The sequence below is a fragment of the Megalobrama amblycephala genome, linkage group LG20, assembly GCF_018812025.1.
Source record: "Megalobrama amblycephala isolate DHTTF-2021 linkage group LG20, ASM1881202v1, whole genome shotgun sequence".
NCBI lineage: Eukaryota > Metazoa > Chordata > Actinopteri > Cypriniformes > Xenocyprididae > Megalobrama > Megalobrama amblycephala.
The window spans coordinates 15,759,612-15,772,837 of NC_063063.1; the positions used below are offsets into that span (position 1 = coordinate 15,759,612).

The 13,226-nt window shown below is 37.9% G+C and overlaps 1 protein-coding gene across 1 annotated transcript in view; it reads right to left on the bottom strand.

Annotated features, from left to right (window-relative positions):
- Positions 1-2,472: 2,472 nt before the first annotated feature.
- mkxa (mohawk homeobox a) overlaps positions 2,473-13,226 on the bottom strand; it is a 35,927-nt gene continuing 25,173 nt past the window's right edge. Inside the window, exons 6-7 of the mRNA XM_048170022.1 lie at positions 5,802-5,835; positions 2,473-4,602 (exon numbers count right to left, since the gene is read on the bottom strand). Of these exons, the coding sequence (XP_048025979.1) occupies positions 4,410-4,602; positions 5,802-5,835 (227 nt within the window). The 3' untranslated portion in view covers positions 2,473-4,409. The remainder of the gene's footprint in view (positions 4,603-5,801; positions 5,836-13,226) is intronic.

The following is a 13,226-nucleotide window of genomic DNA, read 5'->3' on the forward strand; positions in this document are numbered from 1 at the left end:
CCCAGCATCCCAACCTGTTCGGCTAGATAATGGGTGAGATCCACAAAACCTGCTCAAACATTTCAACAAATGGCCTCGATGGAAATTTCTGCTCAGAGCGCGATCTTTGCCAGTCTGCTTCGAGAGAAACAGGAGAAGAGAGGAGAGACAATAGTAGGACAGAGAGAGCTGAAGAGAGACAAGGGGACTTGATTTATGCTAGTGCCCTTTTGGAGCTCTGAATAAGATGATGATATGATCTGAAAGCACACAACCAAATTTCTCTCTCTGTCTCTCTCATAATACTGCATGACTGGCGTGTTTAACCATGGATTTCACATTATTTTTAAACCAGGCCAAGCAGCATGCTACCAATAAACGTGAAAGAGGGATGCTGGAGAAAGATGAGGTGTAGATGAGTGAGATAAGATTTGAGTCTAAACAGTTAGGAAATTCATGTTTCAGTCATTGTTTTGATATTCTTTCTCTTCTGTTGATGTTGTTTTGTAAGTCTTTTCAAACTGTTCGTTGGCAGCCGAGTTAGTATTTGTGTGCAGGGATTGTATGTGGCCACAAAAAGTATTTCGACACTAAATTCCCATTTTGTATTAAGATGTATGAATGTCTGTGCGTTGTATACATGTCCCATATAGAACAAAATATTAAGCTAAATGACATTTTCTTGTAGAAATTACACTTTTAGTGCAAAATATCCTGCAAAAAGATGATTAGGTTTTGAATTATAAAACTGTATAGACTACAGATAGACTTCAAGCAATGACATTTAGACATTTTTGGTGACTTCAGTGTCCAAATAAATTTTGGGGCCACTGTATTTGTGTTTGAGAGAGTATATTTTGATAGATGCTGAGAAAATGCAGAAAAGAGGCTTTCATATTTTTCAGCCTGATGCTGTTGTCAGGGTTCATGGAAACACACATTAAGCTTCAGTTTGGTGTCTTAGATTAATATGGCAGAGGTCTTAAAGGTGCCCTAGAACATTTTTTAAAAAGATGTAATATAAGTCTAAGGTGTCCCCTGAATGTGTCTGTGAAGTTTCAGCTCAAAATACCCCATAGATTTTTTTTAATTCATTTTTTTAACTGCCTATTTTGGGGCATAATTAGAAATGAGCCGATTCAGGGTGTGTGGCCCTTTAAATCTCGTGCTCCACGCCCCAAGAGCTCGCGCTTGCCTTAAACAACATAAAAAAAAAAGGTTCAAACAGCTAATATAACCCTCAAAATGGATCTTTACAAAGTGTTCGTCATGCAGCATGTCTAATCGCGTAAGTACAATGTTTATTTGGATGTTCACATTGATTCTGAATGAGTTTGAGGCTGTGCTCCGTGGCTAACGGCTAATGCTACACTGTTGGAGAGATTTATAAAGAATGAAGTTGTGTTTATGCATTATACAGACTGCAAGTGTTTAAAAATGAAAATAGCGACGGCTCTCTTGTCTCCGTGAATACAGTAAGAAACGATGGTAACTTTAACCACATTTAACAGTACATTAGCAACATGCTAACGAAACATTTAGAAAGACAATTTCCAAATATCACTAAAAATATCATGTTATCATGGATCATGTCAGTTATTATTGCTCCATCTGCCATTTTTCGCTGTTTTCATTGCTTGCTTATCTAGTCTGATGATTCATCTGTGCACAGATCCAGACGTTAATACTGGCTGCCCTTGTGTAATGCCTTGATCATGGGCTGGCATATGCAAATATTGGGGGCGTACACCCCGAATGTTACATAACAGTCGGTGTTATGTTGAGATTCGCCTGTTCGTCGGAGGTCTTTTAAACAAATGAGATTTATATAAGAAGGAGGAAACAATGGTGTTTGAGACTCACTGTATGTCATTTCCATGTACTGAACTCTTGTTATTCAACTATGCCGAGGTAAATTCAATTTTTGAATCTAGGGCACCTTTAACTTACGATTTGTTTAGCTAAATGCACAGCTCTTTGTGCTGTACACAGTCAATACCACAGTGAGCACCAATGTGTCCGTTCCCAGCATTTGTTCAGGATTAAACCCTTAAGGAAAGACAAGATCACAGAGAACTCCATTCTCATCATCCATTTCCAGCTCTGTTTGTGCGGTGCGGTGTCTTTGTATTTACTGGGCTGAAACCAGCGTGAAGGCAAACAAGGTCTCTGCCTCTGGCAAAGTTAACATGACCGCATTCAAAAAGACGCTGAGGCTAAAAAAGAAAAGAGGAGCTTGTCATCTGAACTCAGGTCAAACCGCAGAGACAAATGAGTGAAATTTCATTTGTCTGTCTCAATGCTGTGTGAATTATTCATCGTAAGTTGGCCCTTAAAACATTTCTGTTTGGAATTTAATTTTAAACTCAAGAAAAACTCATGTTTATTCATAAAGTAACTGAAGTTAAAATGCAAATGTTTAAATGTTCTGATCGGTTTTATCTGAAGAAAGCTTTGTGCAGAACTTTAATGATGAAACGCCAAGCAACATCATATCATCAAAAAATGTTTTATTTAATGTTCCTTTGAAGTAAACAAGGTTCCTGGTGTAAAACTGAACATTAAAAGAAAATCAGAGAATAAATGAGATATTATGCATTCCTTCATTGGACAAACATCCAGTCTCTATAAAATAAAAAAAGAATATAACTTAACAATAAAAAATCAGACTATTATTACAAGTTTTTTACAGTCTTTAATCATTTCAAATGTTCTAAAGTGTGCACAAAATAACTGTTTGTCTGTCAGCATCCTTTTGAGCAGAGTGTGCAAGGGAAAAAAACAAAAAACAGGTTGATACTTTCTCTTCTCTTTGTTCACTGCAAAAGCCAAAAGAGATTCACATGAGATTTGAATGGATTAGAGAAAAAAAAAATGAAGGGAATGAGATTTCAAAAGCAGATCAGATCATACATTTTTCCCAGTTTTGTTAGAACATTTACTAAAAATCTGTAGAGCAGGAAAACAGGACATAGTACCCTATGAATTATAGTCTCAGTGGGTGTTTGTGAATATTATTTTTAATAATATTAACAATAAAAAAGGAGGGGGAGGGGGGGTAGTCAGATAAGTGCATGCAGCTTTTTGAATAAGTTTCTTTGGCCTGTCTCACCACAAGCAGGTGGAGACTTTCCTCAAAAAAACAACACATAGAAAATCAACATAAGTATTACTACGCTCACTTTAAAAGTGGCGTTTTAATTTTCTAAATTGTGTACTTGGCATCCATTACTTAATGTAAATAACATTTGCATTGAACATAGTTTCTTTCCATTCAGTCAATATAAGACTAACACAACTTGGTTTCACCAAAGGCAAAAACACTAACAAAGAGTAAAAACCGCAGGACAAACATGGAGAATGCAAAACAGTTTGAACGTTCACTGAATCAGAGATGTGGTAATACTGCAATGGTTTGTGTGCTTTTTTTTATTTATTTATTTTTTTTATGGAAGTGTCTCTCGGACTTCTTGTAAACAGTGATTTGAGAGTAATTCTAACCAGCTGAGAGAGAAAAGGGGGTAAAACACGACTGGCCAAATCATTCTCTGCTTCCACTAAGCATCTTGTTCTGAGCAGAAACGTGAGAAGGCAACCCGTGTGCGGTTTAGCACTGATAATGGATTACTAAATATCCCTTTGGGTCACAGTCGTCGTCTCAAACAGATACAGATGAAACCTTGAAGTCTGTCTCTCTCTCTCTCTCTTTCTCATTGTGTAGCTGAGAAATGTGAGTTTACGAGAGGAAGCAGAGACCGCAAGAAAGAGTTCGAGTTTGATGACTGAACTTATCTCTCGGCTCACGGCTATTGTTGGCAGGTGACAGTTTAAGTTTTTAAATGTAGAGACAAAACAATGTTGTAGTCACAGCCACATGAGATATTAAGACAAAACATGCAGAAATGGCCTTAGGTGCATGTGCATGACTTTGTGACTTGTGCTGATTTCATTTTAAGGTCAGCAGCTCTTGTTGGCTGTGAGAAGCAGAGAGAAGAGTGCGCTACACACTCCTCCTGTCATTTCAACCGTTTATTTCATTCAGAGAGGACACGAACTGTACATTCTCACTAATCTCTCCTTTGAGATGCTTGAAGGCACTTTGGTGCGATACAATACAAATTTCTGATTAATATCAAAATAAGTTAACATTGCAAAAGTGTCTCGTTCAGAAATACTGTCGCACTGACAGTTCATCAACACTTATCAAAAAAGTCTGTGCGAGCCAAAGGAAATGCACGAATCGGTGAACTAAACAAGTGCTGCATTTCAGGGCACTTCATCGCACTCATAATAACAATAAAAACAGACGTACCAAAAAAAAAAAAAATCATTCTTTATCAGTACAACAAAGTAATAAACAATATTCAAAACAACAAGTGAATTCCAAAGGTAGAAGAGCGGGATCTTCTGCATGTGTGTGTGTGTGTGCATTAGTATTTGTGCAGGATAGGCACTTTAACAGTCTTGATTTCAGCTATGTGTGAGGATTTCTGGATGATGCAGCTGGTGGTGGCGGCGGTGGCCGCGTCCTTGGGCTGAGCCAGGTTAGTTAGGGCCATGGCCGCGTTGATCTCCCTCCAGTATGTCTCGTCTTTCCTCTGTCCCTTCTCCTTTTGCATGCTTCTATTAACATGTAAAAAACTGTTATTGAAAGATGCTCACTGGCTGTATATGAATCATTCGTACATACTAAAGTTGAAAAGTTTTGACACACTTGATTAATGCTGCGTTCACTGCATGTTGTAATTACCGTAATTTTGAGATGATAACACGTGACTTCCTACTTGGAGCTGTTCACATCCTCGGATTGGGAATTAAAGGGTTAGTTCACCCAAAAGTGAATATTCTGTCATTAATTACTCACCCTCATGTCTTTCCACACCCGTAAGACCTTCGGAACACAAATTAAGATATTTTTGATGAAATCTGAGAGGTATATGACTTGTCCAGAGACAGCAATTTAACTACCACTTTCAAGGTCCAGAAATGTACTAAAGACATTGTTAAAACTGTCGACGTGACTGCAGTGCTTCAACCTTAATTTTATGAAGCGACAAGACATTTTGTGTGCGAAAACAAAACAAAAGTAACGACTTTATTAAACAATTATTTCTCTTCTGTGTCATTCTCATATGTTTTTTTTAAATCCAGCACTCCCAGGTTCTACATCAGAACGCCGACTCATTATTGGCCGGCTCCTGCGTCAGCATCACACACGTGTCGTGCTGCTCACATGATCAGCTTTGGCCAATACTGAGCTGGCATTCGGACGTAAACACGGAACCTGCGTCAACTGCTTAAGGATAATGACAGGGAAGAGATTGTTGAATAAAGCCTTTATTTTTGTTTTGTTTTTGCGCACAAAAAGTATTCTCGTCGCTTCATAAAATTAAGGTTGAACCACTGCAGTCACGTTGACTGTTCTAATGATGTCTTTAGTACCTTTCTGGAACTTGAAAGTGGTGGTTAAATTGCTGTCTATGGACGAGTCATTTACCTCTCAGATTTCATCAAAAATATCTTAATTTGTGTTCCGAGGATGGTCACGAAGGTCTTACAGGTGTGGAACAACATGAGGGTGAGTAATTAATGACAGAATTTTCATTTTGGGTGAACTAACCCTTTAAGCATTTCTATGGCAACATTATCAACACCTAAATTAATCTGCAGCAGTCAGGTGGTACAAGTAGGAGCTTGGAGCTCTACGAGCAGGTGAGCGCTTTTTAAATTGAAATCTCATAATTACGGTAATTACGACATGCCGTGAATGATTGTCTCTTGTTGATTTTTTTCATGTGCCTGTCAGTTCCAGTCATACGCACCTGTCACATTTATTTGATCCATGCTCCACAGTCTCTGTAAATACAAGCACAGGACAAAGCCAGCGTCAATAACAAAACCATCTTAAAACTGACAGACGTGACAAGCAGGCAAAGGCATAGTAAGATGGTAAGTAAACATTCAGAGGACTTTTTATGTGTAGATCTGTGCTACTTGTGTGAATGGAGAGAGATGCTTCACTAACTGAGACTGTAGAGGCTTGTTTCCATTTACTCTGTGAATGGTGGAATCTTCCATATCCAGATGCTTGGCACAATAATAATGTGTTATTTGTTAAATGCAGAGGTCAGCAACACACTTAAGGCTAATTACTTAATGGTAATCACCAGTTCCTCTACCACACACACGCACACACGCACACGTGTTTATACTGACAAATTATACATTTATGTATGTAACCAAAAACATATTGAACTGATTTATTTTAAAATTTTATGTTTGTGAATATAAAAATTAAATAATTGGCTTTTATGTTCATTATTCATCATTATACGAAAACCACAATATTATATGGAAAATATTTATTATATACTTATATTTTGCTGCCTGTTTTTTATGCTTTTCTCTATAATTTTCAATAGACCTCCAGAACACTTCTGTATGGAAGCCCTTTTCTGCCACGTAATAGAAAAATAAAAAAGGGGAATTGCAACATTTATCTTGCAATTCTGACTTTATTTCTCACAATTGTGACCCTTTTTTTCTCTCAGAATTGTAAGTTTATATCTCGCAATTTGGACTTTCTCAAAATTGCGAGTTTATAACACACAAATTTGACTTTGTCTTGCACTTCCGAGTTTTGCAATTTTATAAATTTCTCTAAATTGCAAGTTTATATTCATTTTGTGTCTCATTCTGTGTATCGCAAATGCATATTTTGTACAAGAAAATTTTAGTAGTTACATTCCATTATATACAACTTGGTTTATTACATTTATATTAATTCACAGAATAAATATTTAATTTACTAAATGCATTTTGTGATCCATTCTGATCCTTTTGTCTACAAAATTAGGCAGGTCGTTCGGCCTGAATTGGCCATCGAAAGCACGTTTTATTGAAAATTCAATTCAATAAAATAATCAATTCAGCATTCAATATTAAATCAATAATACATCATAAGGCTGTTAGCCTTGCAAGTAGAAACTGCTCAAAATAATAAGTATAGTAATGAAGTACTTTACACCTCTACACTCTTGCATGTCTTTTTTTCCCCTCTTAATGCGCTTACCTAACCCTGCAATCCTGTAAAGAGATTGTAAAGAGATGCATGATATTATGCCAGGCTGATCTGTTACTGCACATGACAGTTATGGTTTAATATGTCTCACACGTTCATCTAGGATGACTTTTACAGGCACTGAATCATTCTCTAAATCCAGATCCATGCTGTCGTTTGTCCAGTGAATTAAACCTCATGGCTTTAGTCCGGATGTCTCGGTTCTCTCCCCCGAAGCAGCGCTTCTTATGCGTTCACCTCATCCCATCACAAACCTTGTGCTCACACACACCCCTTGGATCCGGAACGGACATTGGAGCGCTGCCCGGACACCTGCAGGGCCAAACAGCACCTAATCATCCCCAACGGCTCGTCTGAGCCCGTGTTAAACTTGTTTTTCCTTAAAAACCATTCACATGTGCGCTGAATGGCAACTGGGTGTTGAGGAATGGCCAGCAGTGGGCCAGTACTGCCTGAGGCTGGCGTGAGGCTGATTGAGAAATATCCTGTTGCGCTCAGCGTGTTCAGTAATAGTTTTACACGGCTGAGAATGAGCGTGTTAGTCACAATAACAGTGAGCCTCACCTTCTCGATACTCACAGATGTGTTTGGGGTTCAATTAACCGAACCGGAGTTGTGCGATTGCGAAACAAGTAGTTCATGCGAAAGATGGAAGGATTAGAGATCCTCTGCTGGGAAATCTTGCCTAATTCGTCCAGTCTGAGTTAGATTTCTGTTAATATTTTTCTGAATATTCCCATAATTGTTCCTGTCACAATATTTAATGTCTTGGTGTCATCAGGTTTACTCAGCTAATGTCTTGTCAGGCACATGTGGCACATGCTGTCCTCGTATCAGGTTTCTCTTTCTGTATCTCTTTGGATTTACAGGATATGGTTGTTGTGGTTGTCTGTCCTCTGTATCAAGTGCACTGAAGCTCTTGCAAATCTCAGAACCCTCTTGTGATTTGCTGTTCTCAGTGCACTTGATACAAACAACAAATCTAGATCTGTTTTTTTGTCAGACGCAGGTATTCAGTCCTTAGCTACACATGCCATTAAACCTTGAAAGTATTACACTGTTTTTCCCTCCAGTATTCAGCTCTTCCAACTTTGCTCTTTCCTCAGTCTCGTAACTGTCAGTTCTGTCTTGGACAAGTTCATTTATCTACGCTATAATAATAAATACAAACAATACAGACTGCTTAGAAACTGCTACTGTGAAAATTTGGGTTTGGTTTCCTAAAAATACCAGCTTCAGGACTGAATATGAATTTGATTTGGACACCATTCAGATAGTGTGATATAAAGCTGCTGCTTTTGTCTGACATTATTACCGCAGTGACAGTAGCTCAGTTTACTCTCTTGGCAGTTGGCGAATGGTTTCTACTGACAACCACTAGCCTAACAAATAAAGACAACAACGTTCTCCCATTCCTCACTCCTAAATCATGGCTGGTAATGGTATCTAATCTTCTAAATAACATGAATCTCCTGATGGCCAGGAATAGAGAAAATGAAGGAGAGGGAGGGAGAGAAAGACACAAAGCCACTAGAATATAAGAGAAAAAAGAAATACGAGAGTGAAGAAAAAAGGCAATTACATCATTATAGAAATGCATTATGTATGCTATGTTAAAACAGTCGACATGACTGCAGTGGTTCAACCTTAATTATATGAAGCAATGAAAATACTTTTTGTGCACAAATACTGTACAAAACAAAAATGACGACTTTATTCAACAATTTTTCCTCTTCCCTGACAGTCTGTTATGCATTTGCTGCAGTGAATGCATTGCAGAGCTTCCGTGTTTACGTCCGAACGCGTGCTCAGTATTCTCATCACTTCATAACATTAAGGTTGAACCACTGCATTCACATCGGCTTTTTTTAACAATGTCTTTAGTATGTTTCTGGACCTTGAAAGCAGTGGTTAAATTGCTGTCTATGGAAGAATCATATACAGTGCTCAGCGTAAATGAGTACACCCCCTTTGAAAATAAATTTTTTTTTTAACAATATCTCAATGAACACAAAAACAATTTCCAAAATGTTGACAAGACTAAGTTTTACTTAACATCTTTATATAACATCGTTATATATAACTTATAACAGAAAGTAAGGTTAATAATATAACTTAGAGAACAAATTTTCAGTTTTACTCAAATTAGGGTGATGCAAAAATGAGTACACCCTACTGAAAGTCTCTGGAGCAAAGCTAAATTTTAGACTACAAATGTCTAATTTAACAAGAATTCAACCACAGGTGAGTCTAATTATTCATTACACAGGTGTCCAGCAGACAGTTGACTATAAAAGGGTGTTAAACCCCCTTCCCATTTCATGCTGTCAGCAATGGCACCACATAGAAGATAAATGTCACAAGACCTGAGAAAGAAAATAATTTCTTTACACCAGAAAGGTGAAGGCTACAAGAAGATCAGCAAAGCGTTACTTATCAGTCAGAATACTGTAGCAAAAGTGGTACAAAAAATTAAAAAACATGAAACTGCAACCATCTCACAGAGACATCCAGGTCGTCCACGGAAGTTAACATCTCGACAGGAGTGTCTTCTGATGAAAAGGGTTGAAGAAAATTGGCATGCAAGTTCACTGCAGTTATCTAATGAAGTAGAATGCCAAACTGGAGTGACTATTTCTCGTGACACAATACAGCGTACACTGCAGAGGAATGGCATGCATGGGTGCCGTCCACGAAAGAAGCCTCTCCTAAAGCCTAAGGCACAAAAATGCCCACCTAGAGTTTGTCAGGGCCCATGCTGACAAAGATGAAAACTACTGGGACTCTATACTCTGGAGTGATGAGACCAAGATAAATTTATTTATTTATTTATTTATTTATTTAAGAAGAACGGGGGGAACAATGCATATTAATGAACATTAAGACAAATGTAAATATGCCAGATTATAGCCTTAGGCTAATTTCCATCTGCAGACCCCCAGGCAGGTAGATGTTACACATAAAAAGAAAGAAAAGAAAAAAAACAAAAACAAAACAAAACAAAACAAACAAAATTCTATAACATTTCTATAAATGTTTTTGGAACTGATGGCTTCAAAACTGTATGGCGTCGGAAAGGTGAGGAATACAAAGAAAAATGCATGTTGCCTACAGTGAAACATGGTGGTGTCAGTGTCCTTATGTGGGGCTGCATGAGTGCTGCTGGTGTCGGGGAGCTGCATTTCATTGATGACTTCATGAATTCACAGATGTACTGCTCTATACTGAAAGAGAAGATGCTACCATCACTCCATGCCCTTGGTTGTCATGCACTTTTCCAACATGACAATGATCCTAAACACACATCTAAGGCCACTGTTGGATTTCTGAAGAAGAACAGGGTGAAAGTGATTCAGTGGCTCCTGATCTGAACCCCGTCGAACATCTATGAGGAATTCTGAAGAGACAAGTTGAGCATCACTGTCCATCCAGCATCCAGTCTCTAAAAGAGGTTATTCTTGAAGAATGGAAAAAGATAGATGTTGCAAAATGTCGCCAACTTGTTCATTCCATACCTAGAAGACTTGGTGCTGTCATGTAAAAATCATGGAGGCCATACAAAGTACTAGATGTAATAGTTTTTGTTGTGGGGTGTATTCACTTTTGCATCACCCTAATTTGAGTAAAACTGAAAAATATGTAATCTATGTTATATTATTAACCTTACTTTCATGTTATAAGTTAAACAGATGTTATATTAAACTTAGTCTTGTCAACATTTTGGAAATTGTTTTTGTGTTCATTGAGATATTGTTTAAAATGTTACTTTTCAAAGGGGGCGTACTCATTTTCACTGAGCACTGTACCTCTCGAATTTCATCAGAAGTATCTTAATTTGTGTTCCGGAGAAAGGTCTTTTTGGTTGTGGAACGACATGAGGGTGAGTAATTACTGACAAAATGTTCTTTTTTTGTGTGAACTAATCCTTTAATAAGGAAAAAACTTGTGAAACTAACCCCTTACCCTACCAACTGTAAAGACCTTTCGACTATTACTTCGATCACAGCAATAGCAAACCACAATGATCCAATGATCAATTCCCAATGGACAAAATCAAGTCCTGCCCTATATTTTTTCTTGTTTGAGAGGCCGAATTACTCAGATATATGTCACAATAGGTAAGAAAAGGTTATCACAACTTCTATTTCATGTTGACTAAAGCCCGGGATACACGGCACGATTTTTGGCTGTCCCAGACGAAAGATTGCCATCGTGAAACAATCGTGCCGATTTCTGTGATCGTGGCTCTTAATCGGTGGTCCTATGTTGTACAGTGAGAGAGGTTCAAAGACGGCCGTTTTCCCGGTCTTGCAACCAGATAGCCTACGATCATTTTCTGACAGTGTCAGAAATTCAGCATGATCATCGCACAGTGTGTATGCTGCTACGACCTACGTCTACTGACCAGCCAATAAAAATGTGACATGAAATCAAAGCGACATGACGCTAAAACTTAAAACTGCATACCCCAAGCTCTTTTCCCTTATTCTTTCGCCGCTTCCTTTTTATTTTCAGCACACATAAAAACTACAACTGTAAAAGTGTGATTCAACATGGTGTTTTGTTTACCACTAGCACATGTTGATGACGTTTTATTCTTCTATAGAAAATTGCATCGTAGCCTACGATTCAATAGGTGTCATCATCGTACAGTCTACATGCATGTCGTACCCAAGTTTAGTAGATCCATGTGATAAAGTAATGATCTTATAGGATTGCTAAAATCCTGCAGTGTATCCAGGGCTTAAAGCTGAAACCCTTAAAAAAAATCTTGAAAAAATGTGCCTGGTCAACATTCAAAATAGTCTGGATCAGTGTTCACTGTAAGCACATTATCAGAGTTCCTCTGAAACCCTCCACCTCCCCCAGCTCCACCTGTCTAGATCTGCTACAGGATTTATGTATGTCTACTTATGCAGCAGCAATATATCTTACATTCTCACTGCAGCATGTCTGTGTATCTATTGGCTGTCACAGGTCCATACTTCGTCTGCTTCAGCAGCAGCATGTGTAGCAGATCTAGCCCACTATGACCAATGCAACTATAACCTGACTCTCATGGTTAGATTTTTTTCTTCAGACATCCTTATTTGTCATTGACCTAAACAGAGAGCATGCTCACTGCTTTCTGCCGTCTGTCACTCATGCTGATATGATGTCTCCAGCAGTGCTAAGGGGGCTTGTCTGCACGCAGCATTAAGCCACCCTCTTTAGAGAGCAGACTGTGGCTCTGCTCTCTCTCCCCCAGGAAAACACTCTGCTGAAAATTGGATGCAGACCTACTGCAATTTCCAAATACTGCTGCCTAAAACATCTAAAACTTAGATTTTTAAAAACAATGTCTTTGCCAAAAAAATTATAAATCATCTATAAATCAAACTGTGCTAGTTGTTACTATTTTTCTGGTGTTTTTTTTTTAATCCTTTTTTGCAGCATATGCTACTGAACGAAATTTTGACATGGCTCTATTAGCTGTGAGTTGGGGGACTTATGATGCTCAATAAAACTGCTGCTAAAGAGGCCTGATGGGTTGAAAATACCCCAGTACACTTACCAACACCAAAGGAAACAGGAAGAGAAAGAAAGAAGTGCTAAAAAGAAGGCTTCTATGTCTCTGTCAGGTACGGATAGATCAGACAAGCAACACCTGCCACAGATGCATGGACTCTGTTCACTACCCACTGCTGCACAAACCAACAATTGCTGTTAATTAGCCAGACAAATAAATACACACCCATAGTACTACATAATATACATATTACACACAGCTAAATCAATGATGAATAACTGATGAACAAGAAATATAAAACTGCTTAAAGGGATAGTTCACCCAAAAATAAAAATTCAGTTCAGTCATGGCAACTCTCTAAATAGTTTTAGAATGTTAATGAATAACTCAAGGCTGTAACCATGTCTTGCAACATTGGGGGTGACCATGATTTGTTTTTTTGTTTTGTTTTTTTTTTTTTTTTGGGGGGGGGGGGGGGGTATTATGTAATTATTATTTTTTTTCATTAAAAGGACTTAGGAATAATGAAAAGATTAGAAGAGATTTAAGGTTATAACGAAAAAAGAAATAAGAACGGTAAAAGTTCCAGGTTATTAAGTAATGAGTTTAAAATATTTGCAAATAAACTCTTATTTGTATGTCTAATATGTCAAAAAC